General features: G+C 29.7%; 1 protein-coding gene across 2 annotated transcripts in view; it reads right to left on the bottom strand.

Moving 5' to 3' along the window:
* Positions 1-18,335, bottom strand: part of LOC139426087 (furin-like protease 1, isoforms 1/1-X/2) — a 192,961-nt gene that overhangs the window by 61,079 nt on the left and 113,547 nt on the right. For both annotated transcript variants that reach the window (XM_087167959.1, XM_087167960.1), the window contains exons 2-3: positions 10,909-11,007; positions 4,479-4,601 (exon numbers count right to left, since the gene is read on the bottom strand). In XM_087167959.1, coding sequence (XP_087024085.1) covers positions 4,479-4,601; positions 10,909-11,007 — 222 coding nt within the window. The remainder of the gene's footprint in view (positions 1-4,478; positions 4,602-10,908; positions 11,008-18,335) is intronic.

The raw sequence follows: 18,335 nt of genomic DNA, 5'->3' as shown, positions 1-18,335 counted from the left end.
GGAGGCATTTTTAAGGAAACTAGCCGGCATTTGCATTACATTGCTTTTAAAACCACGAAACATTTTGAACCCATCATCCCTCTACCACTGAGGAAATTTCACGTCAGCACAGTGGTTGATGCGAAAGCCATCATGGCCCAATTGCGTTATATTTTATTTTATACTTTATATCCGTCGTTGAACAGACAACCCAATTTTTGGGTTAACGACTACTAATGTTCATCTCCATAGCCTTGTAATTTTGAACACAGTCAAGAAGACAAGTGAACTCCTGGATGAAGCATTGGTAGAAATATGATTCGAGGGGGACTTTTTGATGGAACTAACCCACATTTGAGTTACATATGGAAGAAAACAACGAAAACCTTACACGGTTAGCCTGGCGGCAAGGGGACTCAAATCCACGATCCGTTTACCACTAAGAATATTTTACTTCAGCACTGTGGTCAGAGAAAGTCGGATGCGGAATTCGTATCGACCAGCCATCACTGGGATTCGAACCCAGCACACCTCATTGGAAAGCGAGCATCTGCTGAGCCATCACGGCTCTAATTGTGTTATATTGCAAAAAATGGGAGAATGTTCTTAAAATGCCCACCACATCAAAAAAAGAAAAAAAGAAAAACTCTTACAGTTACTGCATTTACTGTCAATTTCATCGCTGTCGTCTGTTTACTTAAAGCCCTGTATTACCTAGCTCCAATCTGTCAGTGTGATTCTGTGATATTACTAACAGTTTAAGATGTATTAAGCAATTATGGACTCGAATTATGCAGTCCATGATATATATAGTCCATAATAAGCAATTATGGACTATATCAACTAAAACAGAAAGATAACTCTTTCTGTCTTGAAGGTTCTTATTAGTAAAAAATTATTAATTGCAAATTTGCCTCATCATTTACTGCTTGTGATGTGTCTAGACAAGACATGGATTTATAGTTAAAATTACTAATAAAAAATTACGAAAACAATTAAATATTTGAAAAAATATATATATATGCAAAACCTGTTTTCTTATTAAATTACAAAATCTTGCACAAAATTTTTTTTTCGTTATTCGTTTACTTTTTTTTGAAAATCTTTCTCTCTTTCTCACTAAAAAAAAAATAATAATAATAATAACTTTACCACCCATGTCTCTTTGTAAGGGTATATTATGTAAAATAAACAATACCGACCACCATTTTTCCTTTCTTTTATATCGTCTTCTAGAGGCAGGAAATGGGACAAAGAAAGGAAAGAAAGAAGGAAATCTTCTATATTATCATATCTTTTGAGAAGAGCTGTCGAATAAATGAGGGTAAAGTTAAATTGAATGCCGTCCTTTGATTTATTTTCTTCGCCCTGTACTAGTTAAGTAAGGAAGAATGACACTTCCTTAAAGAATCATTAACGGACTGGTGGTTTTAAGGGGGATGCCGACGATGTCGCCCGAAGAGTAATTAGCAAGAGACCGTCTCTCACTCCTACACGAGCTTGGTTGCCAAATTTGGCGCCTACAGCAATGAAGTTCATTTGACAGTTATCAGGTTTTTATTACTAGATTATTACTTGAACATTGAAAAAGCTGTAATATTGAATTTGAAAATAACTAAATAGAACTGATTTTATGAGGAATTTGATAGCAACAAAAATGATTAATCTTTCGCTCAATAAAAAATCAATTTTTTAAAAATGTTTTAAAGTTAGGAAACTAAGTAAAAATATGATGCTTGTAAATCATATATAAAACCAAATGAGAAATTTTGTTTTATTTATAACTAGCTCAATACCTGTTCTTCGTATGGAGTGATAAAAATCAATAAATCAAAACCAATAGTGAACAATACAACGAAATCATTTACAGACAGAAGGACAAATACCCAAACAATTAATAAAGCTAAGATATTACTTGTTTGGGATAAATTTTCGAAATTTTACTTTAATTTTGGTTTAGATTAAGACACATTTTATTTGTCTTAACGTTTAATATGTTTATGTTCGTTTGCATGACTTGAAGTGTGTTGGTAAGTAAGCGTCGTCTGCAAAATCAAGGTTAGAAAGATACTCAGCAAGGTTCTATCTAATGCTCCTTTTCTTCTCTGATTATGCAGTCAATAGCAATTAGAAAGATAGTTGGCGAATGTATAAAACTCTGTCTACGACCTGAATCAACCTTGGTTAATTCAGTTGTTAGATTTGGATTGTTGGGAAATGATAAAAAAATAAGCTTTAAAAGGCAAATTATTTGCAGTGTCAACTGAAATTGAAGTTTGCATATGAATTAGTTGTGGAATACTTAATTCAGTCTAGTTAGAGTTAATAATGGTTATACCACACAATTTTCTGCAACGCAAAAGCCTTCCATTACATGAATTTAACAATAAATTAGGAAAAAAAGACCGGAAACAAGTTTTAAACCTGTAAAGTTTAATCATTTTAGAATGAAATAAATTCTGGAAGAAAACGAAAATGAACCTTTATATCTTGCATTACATTTATCTTTTGTCTACATTTAAAGAAACTTGCTTTTTCACTAGCGATGCACAAAAAGTTAAAAATTAGTGACTCCAAAAGTATATTTTATAACCAAAAACGAATTTATGCGAAATTTTTCTCCTGTAATTTCTATATAAGCATTCCAATTGGCAAAATAATATGTTACTTATAAAGCTCATGGCATCAGCGGTGGTAAAAAGATTTTTTTCCTTGTAGATAGACATAGAGAAAGAAGAATCGGTATAAAGCGCAACTTCTCTGGGAAATAGCTCAGTAAAGATATTAAAAACCAGATTTTTTATTTTATGTAAAAAAACAGGGGATATTTCTGAATGACAGAGAAACGAAATAGGACCCTAAGTCCTAAACACGTCCCAGAACAAACAAAGTAACAAAATTTATGCATTCTGTGACACTAACAACGATACTCGAAACACTTTGGCAAAGTATTCCAGGAAAAGGACTATGTCCATAAAAGTAATGACATCTTAGGAAACCATTTTGGCGTTCTGGGGGCAAAGCTAAGCCTGGAGGTCTTACTCCAGAAGCCTATTGCAACCTCAAAATAATTCTGCAGATAAAAGGCGATGCGAGAGTTGCGAGTTGATATCAAGAGTTCCGGCTCGCTACCCTTGCCACAATCTCTCGAAATGGGGAAAGGCGAAGTATTCACGGTAATAGGAAATACTTTTAGCGAAATGAGTACTAAGCGTTTTTCCTCGGCCTCGAGTACGGGATTTATGATTCCTGAAAAAGCCTGGCGAGAAATCGTTATTTAGATTCTGAGCAGCCTACTTTGTCTTTATTCTTTTGAAGTAATGCTGCGCACGTAAAAAGAAATAAAGTGCGTTGAAAAGTAGAATAAATGTTTAAGTAATTAATCACACCGTGTGATTAATCACACTTCGGGGTAAATTAACTTAATGATACTTGGCTGCCGTCTAAACTCAAATTATATGTGCAAAAATGCGATTAGAATTTATGCAAAATAACACTCGCTGTAACGTTATGATTAAACTAGAATTACGAACGTATAAATATTTTAACACAATTAATATTGCTCATGCATCTAATCCATTGATACCACTAACAAGCTTATATAATATAATAATAAAGTAAGTATCTAATAATGCAGCAAGTATAATTTCTAACCCAATGCAACTAAAATACACAGTAGTAAACAAATACAGTTAATGTATTTACCAAGTATATTGAGATGCAAAATATATTTGTGTAAAGTATTAGCGCTTCAATTAAATATTTCTAATCTATTAAAACAATTAATATACACATCTAGTATCTAAATAAAGCTGTTATAGATACCTAACGTATCAGGACGGATATTATATAATATAGTAATAGCATTTGCAATGTAAATTTTATGTAACCCTAATTTCGTTATTAATATTATTGAATACACTGCAAAGAATTCTGGATTAAATTGAGGTAAAAAGTATTGATACTCAGGGAGTACTGGACAAAATTTAACGGAAAACTTTACGGAGCAAAACATCTGATTAACCGTAATTTTTAGTTACTGTACTGCTCTCACAGTGTCAGTACTTTTTTGCGTAGTTTGATGCGGAATTTTTTTCAGTGTAGCCTTTTACCGAAAATATTTTTTTTAATATCATCTTGTTCTGACTGCGCATTTATATCGAATCGACAATGACGAGTAAATGTGAATGAAATATCACTTGATTTTCACCATCACAGGAAATATATATATATATATATATATATATATATATATATATATATATATATATATATATATATATATATATATATATATATATATATATATATTATATATATATATATATATATATATATATAAAGCAAACTTATCTTAAACACATGTCACATTGAACACAAAACAAGTGTTTGAAAGCAAAATTTTCCATATATTTATTTTCTTGTAAGTTTCTTACACATATTTAGAAAAGTATATGTAAGAAACTAACTCAAAAAGGAAAACTTTGGTAAAAACTTACCAAGTACCACATTTGAGGCCACCGTGGATCATTTAAGTTTGTTCTGATATCTGATTGGCTAATGTCCTCTCTGAAATCTCTCTTTTTCCGTTTTTTTAGAACTTGTTGGGAAAACCATGTAACCTGAAAAGGAGATGAGGCTTACAATAAGGTACAATAAAGTTGGATGAAGATATTTTAAAAGAATGTGCAAGCAAAATTACCAAAAAAAATAAATAATTTTCCTTCATCAATTTAATTTAAATTAAAAAATCTTCAGATTAAAAAATGGATGATTTATTAAAGTAAGGAATTTTTATAAAAAATATCCTATTTAAGTCTTTGGAGTTTAACAAAAATTTAATTGATGAACTATAATAAAAATAATTAAGTGAGGAACGATAATAAGAATTGCTGTTGTTAAAAAATTGTAAGACCATCAGCACCACTGTTTATAGTGTTCAATTTAATCTTTCAATTCGGTTTGACACTTAGAAACTATGAGACTTCGAAACTTGAAATAAATAAAGGTGCGTTGAAAAATAAACAGGAATAATGATGAAATCAAAAAAAGGTAAAATTCTACTAATAGTTCAAGAATTAATAACTGTTAAATATGTGGGGAAAATACTATACCGGCTGCTCTACAAGTCACAGAGATGGAATTACAAAGTTGAAAATTAGCATGCTGAAAGGGTCCTATTTGTTTGCAAATTTAAGACAGAGTTTTTTTTCTCCGAAATATAGCAAAGTTTTAGCAATTTAATTGATTTTTTGGAAATTGTTTTTCACTTTTTTGTTTTACGTTACATTTTATTTTTCCTCGCACAAACTATAAACTTTTGTAACTAGAAATTAGAAAAGTCTGTACAAAATGTGCAAGGAGTTCGATGTAAAAAAATTATTAATCGATTATTATTTCGAGAAATAGCAATCAATTATTAGTTGGAATATTAATTCAAAATGGGAAAACACGTTTTTTTACTGGTAAATTTGTAGTAAAAAATCATGTTTTCCGATCGACTGACCGCTGAAATGCAACAACAGAACTTAACTTTTAATTATAAAATTAACGAGAGTTTTTCTTTCTATCAAAATTCCAATCTCTTCGACATTTTGAAATGCTTTTTTTTTTAAATTTTTTCTTCTCAAAATAAAAATTATTATTTACTCATTGTTGTGGAAAAATTGATGTCTCTTGCAATTTTAATTTTATAAACTCACCCTTGACTTTATGCAAAAGGTAACAAAAAAATGGATAAAAAAAATAAAAAAGTGACTAGATGTAGCCAGATTTTTATTTTAGATTTACATCGAGATTCTTAAGAATGCTGAGATTGAAGAGTGAGAAAATTTTTTCTTACGTCGACTGTTATATGGTTTAAGGTCATCGATATAAATTGTTAGCAAGTAAGTTACTTCTCATTAATTCTTAACGTGTAACTCATTCTGTGTTCCTAAGTTTAATTTTCTTTTTTTAAGTACAGTTGATTATTTTTCAAATTCAAGAATCGTTTCATTTCGTTAAGTTTAATAAATTACTAAAATGCGTTTGCGTAAAATAAAATGACCTTTTTATTGACTTTTAAAGAAAAAGTAAGGAATTAGAAGCAACCACGGTATTAGCGGAGCCTGCAAGTAAGTAAACAAATGCTAATTCAAACAATTACCCTAACTAAAAAAAAAACTTAAATATAAGAAATGGGATCTAGAAACAAAAGCTTAGATTTGTAAGCATAAGCATGTTCTTTTTACTTAAAAGCTTTTTTATTTTGTGTTGTAAGTGTTGAAACAAACAGAAAAAAAAAATGCTTTACTTTAAATCGCTTAAATTTTAAAGAACCCCTGACGACCTTATGAAAATGAATCAAAAGTAAAAAATAGGGGAAAAAAAGACTAACTTTAAGGGTAAATAAGAAAATTTTTGACAACACTGTAAAAAATACGAAATACTTATCATCTTCACCTGCATTTGTTTCATGTTTTTGTCTGCGTTATTATTTATTTTTCATGTTGTATTTTTTTTAATAATATATTAAATGTCCAAAAGAAGTTAACGATAAATGATATTTTATGGTGATAACATGCAATTGATATTTGACTAATATGCAATTTTGAACAACACTTTTGTTTACTTTAAAATTAAAATGCTCTCTATATGAAAGAACAAAAAATAAGAGCTTGATATATTTTTTTAAAAAAAATTTGATCTTTTTAATTGCAAGTACACCTGAAAAATACGTTTTAAGAACTAAATTCGGCAGGCAGTCTTTTTCATCAAATTTTGCAGGATATTTGAGGCAAAAGCCCGTAGCCCTCCCCTCTTGACCTATTACAACAGACCTCAGAAAAAACCTTAAGAATATTCTATTTTCACATATTAAGGATATCTCATATTAAGGACATAACATTAAATATACTAATTAGAGAAGACGATATTTTAAGCAACGAAATTCACGAAAACACACGTTCATAGCTTTTTTCCGACGGATTTGATTCTTGGGACTCAAATTACTGAACAAAACCTCAATCTGGAAAAAAAGGTTGCAATAATTTAGACAAAAAAGATAAATAATTTTTTGCGTTTCTCACTATATCTCGAGAAGTGTTTTCTATCTAAAAACATTTTTTTACAATTATTTATTACGTTATTTGATAATAGTCAAAGCATTTTTGAATTATGTAGTTTAAAAATTTTTGCATCGTTCCAATTTTTGTAATTTTAAGTAACAAAATTTAAAATTTAGACTGAAATCGATAGAATAGATTTCGACTTATCCAATTTTAAAAGTAAAGAACTTAAAAATTAGAATTCTCTAGAACTATTCGGCCACTGTGAGAGGCAACTCAGCGTTGAAATAAAAGACAGCTTGGCAACATCTCGAACAAAAGAAAAGTCATTTCGCGAATGTTTCGGATTCTCTCTTGAAAGAATAAAAATAAAAGAAATTAGATGAAAAACAAGAGAAGATAGTTCTCGAGTATCGTTTCCACAAGGAAGAAGACTTACGGTAGGAAAGAGAACACCTGGGAGAACTGAGGAATTTTTCCAATTACTGATCATTTAGCAAAGCGGGAACCAAAGAAAAAACATCCACTTTTGTAAATTAAAGCCTCTTCTAACACTCAGTCCTTGCTTTCTAGTTATAGCAGCAAAAAAAGACTTCTTTGATCTTTATTGCACTTCTTCGAGATTATTTCTTTCATATATTTAACATAAAAGGAAATAGATTTATTTCGTAATGGATTAATGATATTCATTTAAATTTTTTTAAATTAATCAAGCTCCTTTTAAAAAAACTGCATTTTTAAAAAAAATCCAGTTAAAATTATTATTTTCTGGAAATATGTGACTTAGTTTCTTTCTTCGAATTTTAATCTTGAATTGCTGATTATTAGATACTGCTAAAGATTTTTCGGAAAAAATAGCTAAATAACAATATAATTAATTGTTATTTTACCATATTGAAACAAAATAGTCAAATAACCGTAGGTACGATGGTATTCAAACTGTTAACTGTAAGATAAATCGTTAATTAACTGCGTCCTCCTGATAACGGTAACACAACCAGAATTTCATCGCACCCATTAGGTCCACCTATTGAAACCACATAGTCCCTTGCAACCTAGTATGTATGATAGCTGAGAGGGTTAATCTGTCGATCTCATTACCGGGTCCCAATCCTTGTACTGACACCACAATACTTCACCTATTCCCTTCAACACATGAAGAGTTTCCAGTGTCTTGTACTTTCCAAATTGTGAACCTGGACTATTAAAACACGATACTTTCATTCATATATAAATGACGGCACCATAAAGCTGCTTAACGCAAGAAAGTTTAGTATATCATATCTCTTAAGGCAGGGGAAACAAACTAATTAAACCACATTTCATGGTACATTTAAAAAAACACAACTCAACCAAAGCACCAATGACTAGTTAAATTTCCTTTCTATGCGTTTAAAATCATGCTAGTCGTAAATGGCTAAGAGACTGTATAGTTTTGTGATGATATTTTTTTTAACTAGTTGTAAATGGTTTCAAAACAATAAAAGCAAGAAATGTTCTTTGCAGCAAACCTTACGGTTAATTGGACAGACACACCGCTGCCGGCTATCTTACCGTAATTTAGGAACATAAATTCTAACAGTGAAAAAATTAAAGCTTTGTAGCTGCATTATTGTATGTAAAGCTGTAATATGCATATACTTAAGGTGTAATGCTTTTAGACTAGGTAAATCGAAAAAAAAGTAATTGCTTATAAAAGAAAAGCAATCGAATTATTCAAAATACATATAAAATCATACAATTTTTATTATAGGAAGAAATTGCATCTTTAAAAACAATTTGGAGAACGATTATTTAAAAATGTTATTTTAAATTATAAGTCACTGGAAATATTTTTTAGATTTTTTGTTGCTTCACACTTTTGGTTTTAACTTCTGTTTTTAAGTTAAAAAAATAACTCATACTTTGAAAATTTTATAAGTATACTCCTTAAGTATACTTAAAAGACTATTAATTATTTTTGACATTACTTATTATTCAGAAATGCTTATTTAAAACTATGTAAAATTTAAAAAATCCAATCAGGAAAAGAACTCTGAATTGTTATAACTGTATGGAAAAGAGAACATTTTTTTAATAAAACAAATCTTATTTATTAACAAAAATGTTTGAACACGCGAGGAGAAAAAGCGACGTATATTTTTTACACTTAACAACTTAATCTCAGATGCAAATCGATAGCAAAGTGAATAATTAATACAGCTTGGGTCAGGGCTATCACCGAGTAAAAGTTAACACAATATCTGACATTATTTACACGAAAAAAGATAACTAAACTAGTTATACTTGAATTTGAGCAAAATAAACATAAAATAGAACACAGTTTATTGCTTTTGTCACGAAATATTTTATTTTATTACTTGTTTTCAGCTAATGTTTTATTCAAAGGATTGGCAATCTTTGTAATCTTTAGTAGTTCAGTTTAAAAATTTTATGATACAGTAGAATTTCTCGGTGTGAAATTTTATAACAGAAATTTATTTTATAATAGTTTTTGCATTAAATTGTAAATAAACGTTTACGACTTTCACTCATTTAGACATTTATACATAAGTGCTTGAAATTCTGGTTTACCAGGATTTGAAGCACTTAGTAGAATAATAAAGCGATATTTTAGATAGTATAATAAGTTCGATGTATGTGTCCTTTTCTTTAACTTATATTAAAGACGTCTGTTATTTGTGATGTATAAATTTTATTTATTTATTTATTTTTGTTAAAAGCAGCTTGATTTTAGGTGAGTTTTCGGGGATATCAAATTAAAACTCCAAAAAATCAGTCACGATGCTCAAAAATTAGATAATTTTGATGTATACTTAGAATTACGAAATTTTTAATACTAATTTTAAACGATAATTGGTAGTAATATGATAGTTGTAGAAATATGCTTTTAGTAATATGCTAAATTAATAATACATTATTTTTAAAACAAAATCTAAAATTAATTATAATATTTCTTCCTTAAAGAAAGAAACCATAAACCATAAAACCATATTTTAGTAACCATAAACCATATTTAAAAAACCATATTTTAGTTTAAAAACGAGCAGCTGAAAAAAAAATGGAATATCAAAATGAACTTCGTTTTTTTATTTTTAAATTAAGTACGTTTGTAGTTTTGAGAGGCCTTGTAAGATGCAGGGTAGTCTGAAACCGAAATACTTAAAACTACTTTAGTTTTAAGAGTCTGTTTAATTTAAGGCTTTTATTTTACTATTATACTTTTTTTCGCGTTAAAGTAATTAACAAATTTATATTTCCCATAACTAGCAATTTCTTTATTGCTGTGAAAGGATGTATTGCAAACTGTATTACCAGTTGTATTGCAAATTGTATTTTAATTTAATTAGTATTGTAAACAGTTTTTATTTTAAGTAAGAATTTTTGCATTTCTGTAATCAGCTTAGTCTGCAGATTTCGAAAAAGAAAAAATTCTAACTATAAAATTAAAGGATTTTTCACGATTTTTATTTAACTTGATTTCACGTTTTTATTAATTAATTTTTTTTATTTATTTCAGTTTATTACATAGACATTTCAAAAGTTAATAAATGTTTTGTTTTTGGTTTAAAAGATTGAAAGCTGTGTGATTACGAAGATCTAAGGTAGAAACATACGAAACTGGCTGTTTCTGATGTTTAAGTGCATTCCAAAAAATATGAAGAAAAAAATTTCTTAAACATTTACTTAACATTTATTAAGTACTTTAATCCGTACAAATAATTTCTGTACCCCCCTCCGAAAATATGCGATAGTTTTTTTAACTGAAAAACAGTTTTCTGATTGTAAAGAAAAACATTTTGCGTTCAAAAGAAAAAAAAATATATGTAAATTTAAGAAAGAAAAAACAAGCAAACACATTTGAAAAACAATCACTCACCTGCTGTTCGTTAGACAATGCTATGTGATGATCTATACTTCTATCCAAAGATCTTTTTGAAATCTTCCTATGCCGAAGATGGTAATAATCTCCAAATATCTGAAATAGATACAATATTTTTAAAACTTCCTTTTGAAAATTGACATGAACACATATGAAACAACTAATATATCTCTTGTAGCATTTTTCTTCGTATATTTCGAAGTATGATATGATAAAGATGGAATTTCATACATTCTGAACAAATATATCATTTCATATAATTATCACTTATTGGTAACGTGAAGAATTAAGAGATATGAAGGGAGCAAAGAGTTTCATTTACTACGGGATATATTTTCACCCACATGCACATAGATTTCAAAATGCATTTGCATAGTAAAATAATAGCTATCAACATATTTTTCTTAACGTTGCAATTACAAATCTATCTTAAAATATTTGATATTGCATGCAACGTACATATATTTTACTTTATGGAAACAAAATCTGCCCTGTTTGTCGACTATATCAGGAAATAGCATGCTAATAACACAATAAGCCAAAAAGGAATCCAAAAACAACATTTCATCAAAATGAAATTTTTCTTTTTCATTTTATGCGGATTATATTTTCAGAAATTCTTTATGGAATGTTTACAAACAAATATTAGTTTCTCAAAATGATATTACCTTACTCAAAGAATACCAATATTTATACTCATTTTTATTGCTTATCTTTTATTTAACTTAGACTTTATTTGAACTTTTATTTAAGTCAGTTATAATAAATTTACTTTTAACGTGATTATAACCCATAACTGAATGTATTAACTAATTTCATTTAATAAAGGAGAATTATATTAAACTATTTTTTAGAATAAATTGTTTTATAAGGGAAATAATAATAGTCACTTTATTAAATCCAGTGTTGTACACTATAACAGTGATATAAGATATGATAGAGCTCTAATATGAAATTTCACTGCATAATTTGATATGATAAAACTCTGATATTAAATCCCAATATTTGTAAAGAAAGCAAAATGCTTATGTGTATATGAGTGCATATGTACCGAATACGCATTCGCAATTCTTAACCGATCCACACCAAATAGGCAAAAAAATAAATAAATAAATAACAAACAAGGATTACCCTGACTAACTTTTGATCAAATGATCCTATTTTCATGATCTAGAACTTAATCTTAATGGTTTAAGGGGGTGACCGCAAATATGCTAACAAACTTAAATTATGAAAAGTAATAACTTCATAAGAAATAATAAAATAAAATAAAATTTTTTGAATATGCCCTGGTAAAATTGTCATAAATTTTGAAAATCATGCAATTTTTGCAAAATAATTGAGGAACAAAAAGTTAAACAGTATTATATAAAATTTTAGCAAGGCAGCTTTCACTAGTAAGTTGAATTTAATTTGATACAAATTGCATATTTCATTCTAATAGAATGTCATTTTTACTTCAGAAATAGGAGAAATGCAAAAAAGTGATCTATAATAAAAGTATTACTTAATTAGTTTCTTAACGAAGTTCTTAATTAAGCTAAAAATTATTTAATGAAAATTTTAGTGGTAGCTGATACGAAATTCTTTTTTTCTCAATTAATGCGTACATTTTATTAAACAGCAAGACAAACACTTCTTGATAATTATTCCTAATATAGCTATTATGCATCAGCTGAATTTGCTAGACTTTTACTCTCGCATAAAAAAAAATCACTTTAAATAGTCATATTTCAAAGCGCAGTTTACATATAAGACATTTTAAATTTTAATTTATGTGCATTACTTTATTTGGAATGACATAATATGATAAATTCAGGAAGGATCATTTAAATTTAATTGTATTTGACTGCTGTCTCCAAAGCTATCCTTAAAAATTTCTAAATAAGTTGAATTTACAGACAGGAGTCTCGGATGGCAAATAATGATGGGAGGAAGTTTGCCCAACAAGACACAATATCATGGTCAGAAATCTAGAGAGACGCTCTCTCGACAGCTAATTACCTACGCCCCCTCACAATGGACAGGAAATATGCAAACAAGGTTTGATTTGGACTCCCGATATCTGGCAGACACACACACACCGGCAATTATTACGACCGTTCGTATTACATTGGGCAAAGAGCCCTCTCTTCAACTAGAGTTCTCTAATGGATTTCCTTTTGGGATTCAATAGGAATCTCATTAGAGAGAGTCTCAATTCCTATATTAGTGGCATCGTTTTTCCTCATTTCCTCCTAAAAGCCCAGCACTCGAATGGAAGGCGTTATGATGGACATCAACCCTACTGATGGAAATGAGTAGAGAATGGCGAAAAAATAGTAGGGAAAAACGAAAAACGTGTTGTGAAAAGTGAATGGAAAATAGGAGAAAGGAAAACTTTTCAATAAAAAGAAAATATTTAATGAGAGCATTTTGTTTTATTTCTTTTACTTTTTACACAATATTTGGATTTAAGATTACCAGAGTTGCACTTGGAGGTATCAAGGGGTACAAAGCGCTAAAGTCATTTCGAAAGAGGGACATTTTTGAATGTTTTATAATTAGAAAATAGTTATATTATTTCATAATATTTATTAACAGTAATGGATAAGAATTTATTCAACCAACCACATTTCAGATCAAGATAGAACCATGTTTTTGCATTGTTATATTAGATCTCAACGCTAAAAGCAAAAAACAATATCCCTTCATAAATAAATACACTGAATTAACTCAGTTCGAAAGAAACTACCAGATCTTTGTGGCGCCTGCTTGAAATCCTGCCAAATGATGAAAATGTGTCGGAATACATCTAAAAGCTTGTTAATAAGTGACAAATGAGTATTTTTAGAGCCCATTAGAAATTTTTTTTTAAAATTTATCATCGCAAATTATATCCTAAATGGTTTATCTTAAAAACAATTAATTAAAAATATGGCATAATGCTTTGATTTTTAAAAAAAGAATTTCTGACATCAGCACTCTCAGAAATAAAGCATTCACTTTTGAAAATTTAGCAATTCTCGAGCAGTATCTTGAGAATTATTTCGCCATGAAATCACGTGATTTATGACGAAACGTGAACTCTCAAATATACTACTGCTCATTAAAATTGCTACACCAGGAGGACGACACATCACGAAAGTAAAACTTGCAGGACGGATAAAGCATGTTGTGGTATGCAAATGATTAGCTTATCAGCGCATTCATGCAAAGCAGGCGACGGTAGCGACACCTACAATGTGTATAAAAGAAGAGATTTAAGAGTCAGTTTCTCATACAGAAATTGAATTTGAGTGTTGTTCTTGGGCAAAAAAGTTTTGTTATGCCTCGTGTAAGAAGCAGAAATGCCTACCAGCACGTGTCTGAGTTTGATCGAGGTTGAATTGTGGCCTACCGGGAATGCGGTTTATCATACCGAAGTATTGCTGCTCACATTGCTCGAGATCCCATGACTGTTAGCAAAATATGGAATCGATGGGCTTATGGCGATCATATGGAACGCCGTGCAGGATTTCAGTGGCCCCCCGTAACGAACAACCTAGAAGACAGACATGCTATCCACATGGCCTTAAGGGATGGTACAGCTGCATCACGAACCCTGAGTCAACAAATTGTGTTATATGCAAGACAACAAGTGTCTTCACGAACAGTTCGATGACGTTTGCAGCAGCATGGACTTTCAGTACGGCGACCATGGCTTCGGCAACCCTTGACACTGTATCACAAGCAGGAGCGCCTCCAATGGTGTGATCAACGATGAACCTGGACGCAAGAATGGCATGACGTCGTCTTTTCAGACAAATCCAGGTTCAGACAAATACAGCATCATGATAACATTCGTGTTTGGCGACATCGTGGAGAATGTCCACTGGCAGCTTGCATTTGATATCACCTCTTATTCACATTGCCGGCACTTTGAACAGCAGCTGTTACATTTCTGATGTGTCAGAGCCAGTTGCTCTGCCTTATCTTCGAGGCCTCCATAACGCTACGTTTCAGCAAGACAATGCACGACCGCATGTTGCCCGCACTATCTTAACCTTTCTTGACACAGAACATGTTCGCCTGTTGCCTTAGCCAGCGCGTTCTCCTGACCTCTCGCCAATTGATAACGTCTGGTCAATGGTTGTAGAACGAGTGGCACGCCACCACTTGTCAGTCACTACAGTCGATGAATTGTGGCATAATGTTGAAGCTGAATGGAATGCTGTACCCGTCCATGCTATTCAATCTCTGTTCGACTCGATGCCTAGGAGAATAACTGCTGTTATTGCCACCAGGAAAGACTGCTCTGAGTACTGATTCCTCGGGATCTATACATACAATTATCCTGAAAATATAATCACTTGTTCTTCCAACTATAATGTATGTGCCCAATAAATATCATTCTGTTATTTGTATTCCTTCCTGGTGTAGTAATTTAAGGACCAGTAGTGTTAAAGTCGTCAAAATAATCTAAAATTTTTTTTGTATACCTCTTTAGTTACACTTAGTAATATCTTATAGACAGCAGATTAGTTTATCGACATTTGCTTGGGAAAAAAATAAAATAGAAATTCACCAAATCTTGGATGCCAGGAAAATGACATATTAGCTTAGAAGTTTAAAAAACAGTCATTTTAAATTAATAGTAATTAACTCAACTTAAGCCTTTATGTTAGATGAACCATAAATTGCTTAAATTAATTCTTTTTTATCCTCTGTAGAAGGAACTAAAAAAAAATTTGTTGCTGATATGTACAGAATGAAATTACGTATAATAATCAATCAATAAATAAATAAATAACTTTGATTACATCCAACCATATTACAATCATACATAAACTTGGTATTAGTTTAATATTTGCTTTCCCTCCTTACAGTATTAACAGTTAAAAAAAATTTCTGGTAACACTTCAATGTCCTGGAAAATGCCATAAGCCAGGAAAATGACAAATTCGCCATTTAATGGCATACAGCTTTACTTTAATTAAATATTTTGGCCTAAGACGTTTATATTCTGTAGAAAACAACAGGATTTCCTAAAATAACTCAGATAAATCTATGTAGTTTATGTTATTAATGGTTTCAAGAAGCCAGGAAAATGACAACACAAAAACCTACTCACATTGAAAAAATTTTTGAAATGGATTTTGAACCAAAAAATTGTTTCTTTATTCATGCAACAAGACATGTTCATATAGGAGGGTATCTTATCAATCAATCAACATAAGATATTGATTGCTGGCTCTATCTATTTTGGTTATAAACCACTAAATAAAAGTAGCCAGGAAAATGACAGATTTTCTTGGGACATACAAATTATTGACAGAAAAAAATTAATTTAAACAAAGTTTTTGTAAATAATACCCTCTGCGTATATTCTAGAAATGCTTACACCGGTTGAGATAAAAAAATTAGATATTAAAAAATTTATAGGAAGTTTTGAAGCTAGTTATTATTGGAAACATTGCTTGAGACATGCCAGGAAAATGACATTTTGAAGTTCAATTAAATTTTTTAACTGTACAAAACAGACAATGCTAGTGCAAAGTCATTTTAAAATGCTAACAGCAATGCTATTTATTAATTGTTTTAAAAAAAAGTTCTTTTAGTATTATAGTATTAGATCTTGGAGCAAGAGACAGTGAATTGTCATATTTCGTGAAAATCACCCATATATATTTTATCTACCAGTCCTTGTTGTGGAGTCTGTGTGGTTTTTCGTTAAAGTGATTATTAGGAAAGTTAAATACATTAGACACTGGGAGTTCTTTTTTTCCTTTTGGAAAAATGGAATTACGAAATATTTTATTAACTTTGACGAAATTCGTTTCTCGAAGAAGTTATTTCGTTACGTTGGCGATATTTTTGCTCGAAGCGTATACCAGGAGTAGGTTTCGTCACAATCGTAAAAAGCAATATTAAAAAGTAATAAAAAAGTAATATCGTAAAAGTAAAATTTGGTAATTTTATAATGATAACTTAGAGCATGGCATAAAAACTATTTTTTCGGTTAAATTTAGGTTTCAGTTTTGTATGTTTTACTAAATGTGTGGAAATAAGGAATGTAATGTTAAGAACCAGAATTTCCGGGAAACCGTTTCCATATAAATGAAAAAAATTACCATACATTTTGGGTTTATTAAAGTTGATCCCGAATTTTTTACACTGTGCGTCAGTACTCATTATTAATCAAACCATTTATCAGAATAAGCTAATATGAGAGCTTATACTTATAGCGGAACCCAGGGTTCCAGTTGTGATAAAATCCTTTTAAATAGGAGGATTAGTCATTGTAATTGTATCCTAATAAAGATTTTGTACTTTCAAATTTATATGAACCTAACGAAAATGCATTCCCAGCAAATTATAAGTTAAAACATTAAAGTGACAACTTTAAGCAAACTTAGTAATCTAATCACTAGACTATTAACAGTTGCTTTTGATATTTTTAAACTATCTTTGGAAGCTCGTTATAAGAAATGTTTAAAATTTATTGAAACAAATTATTTTTATTAGGAAAAAATATTTTCCAGGAAAATATGATCTAAATATAGATATATTTCATTTCATCAGATATAAATTCAATATATCGAGAAAGAGATATCTGAGAATAATATATATATCTTTATATTTCCTTTACTGCGAAATGTTTCTATCAGGGAAATATTTCCCCGAGATTTCTTGGAATCAATCAGAAAGGGAATTTCGAAATTCTTCCCTTATTTGTATTGTCTCGCAAGAGGAGTTGGCCAATGGCACTTCGTAAAGTCTAGACTTCTATATTTGCTTAGTTCCCGAAAGAGCTTATGGGGAATAATAAACAGAGAATAGTTACTTAGAAAATATTTAAAATGCTATCCAATATCATAGTAAAAATTTTCAATGACATGAACGTAAGGAGATATGGTGATCAGAAGAGAAAGTATTTTGAAAACATCTTTTGTAAGAAAAATATAATGTATATATAATATATGACTGTAATATAAATATATGACTGTAAGAAAAATATATGACTGTAAATATAAATATATGACTGTAAGAAAAATATAATTTTATTAGTACTTTTCATTCAAAATAAAAAATTGAATAATTATTGGTTGAAAGGAAATATTTTTTCCCAGAAATTTTTTTTCTGCTGTTAATGACATATTGTTTTTTTTTATATATAAAAGATAAAAGGATAATGGACTAAAATCATTTCTTGTCCAGTTGGTCGGAAAAATAAAATGATAGGATCCTTGATAATCAAAGAAGATTTTAAAATCTTTGGCTGTTATCAATGTGATATTAATGAAAGTTATAATGTTATTAGCCAGCAGAATTTTTATATATTTTTTCGTTATATTTTGATTTTAAAGATAATTAATACACATTTTTTTAATTTAGTTATAAGACATTTTATACTTCACTTGTGCTTTTTATTGCAACTAATTGTGTTAAAATAAGCGTAAAAA

The sequence above is a fragment of the Parasteatoda tepidariorum genome, chromosome 7 (genome assembly GCF_982258835.1).
Source record: "Parasteatoda tepidariorum strain Cologne lab strain chromosome 7, Ptep-v5.0, whole genome shotgun sequence".
Taxonomy (NCBI): domain Eukaryota; kingdom Metazoa; phylum Arthropoda; class Arachnida; order Araneae; family Theridiidae; genus Parasteatoda; species Parasteatoda tepidariorum.
This window is presented reverse-complemented; position numbering and strand designations above follow the sequence as displayed.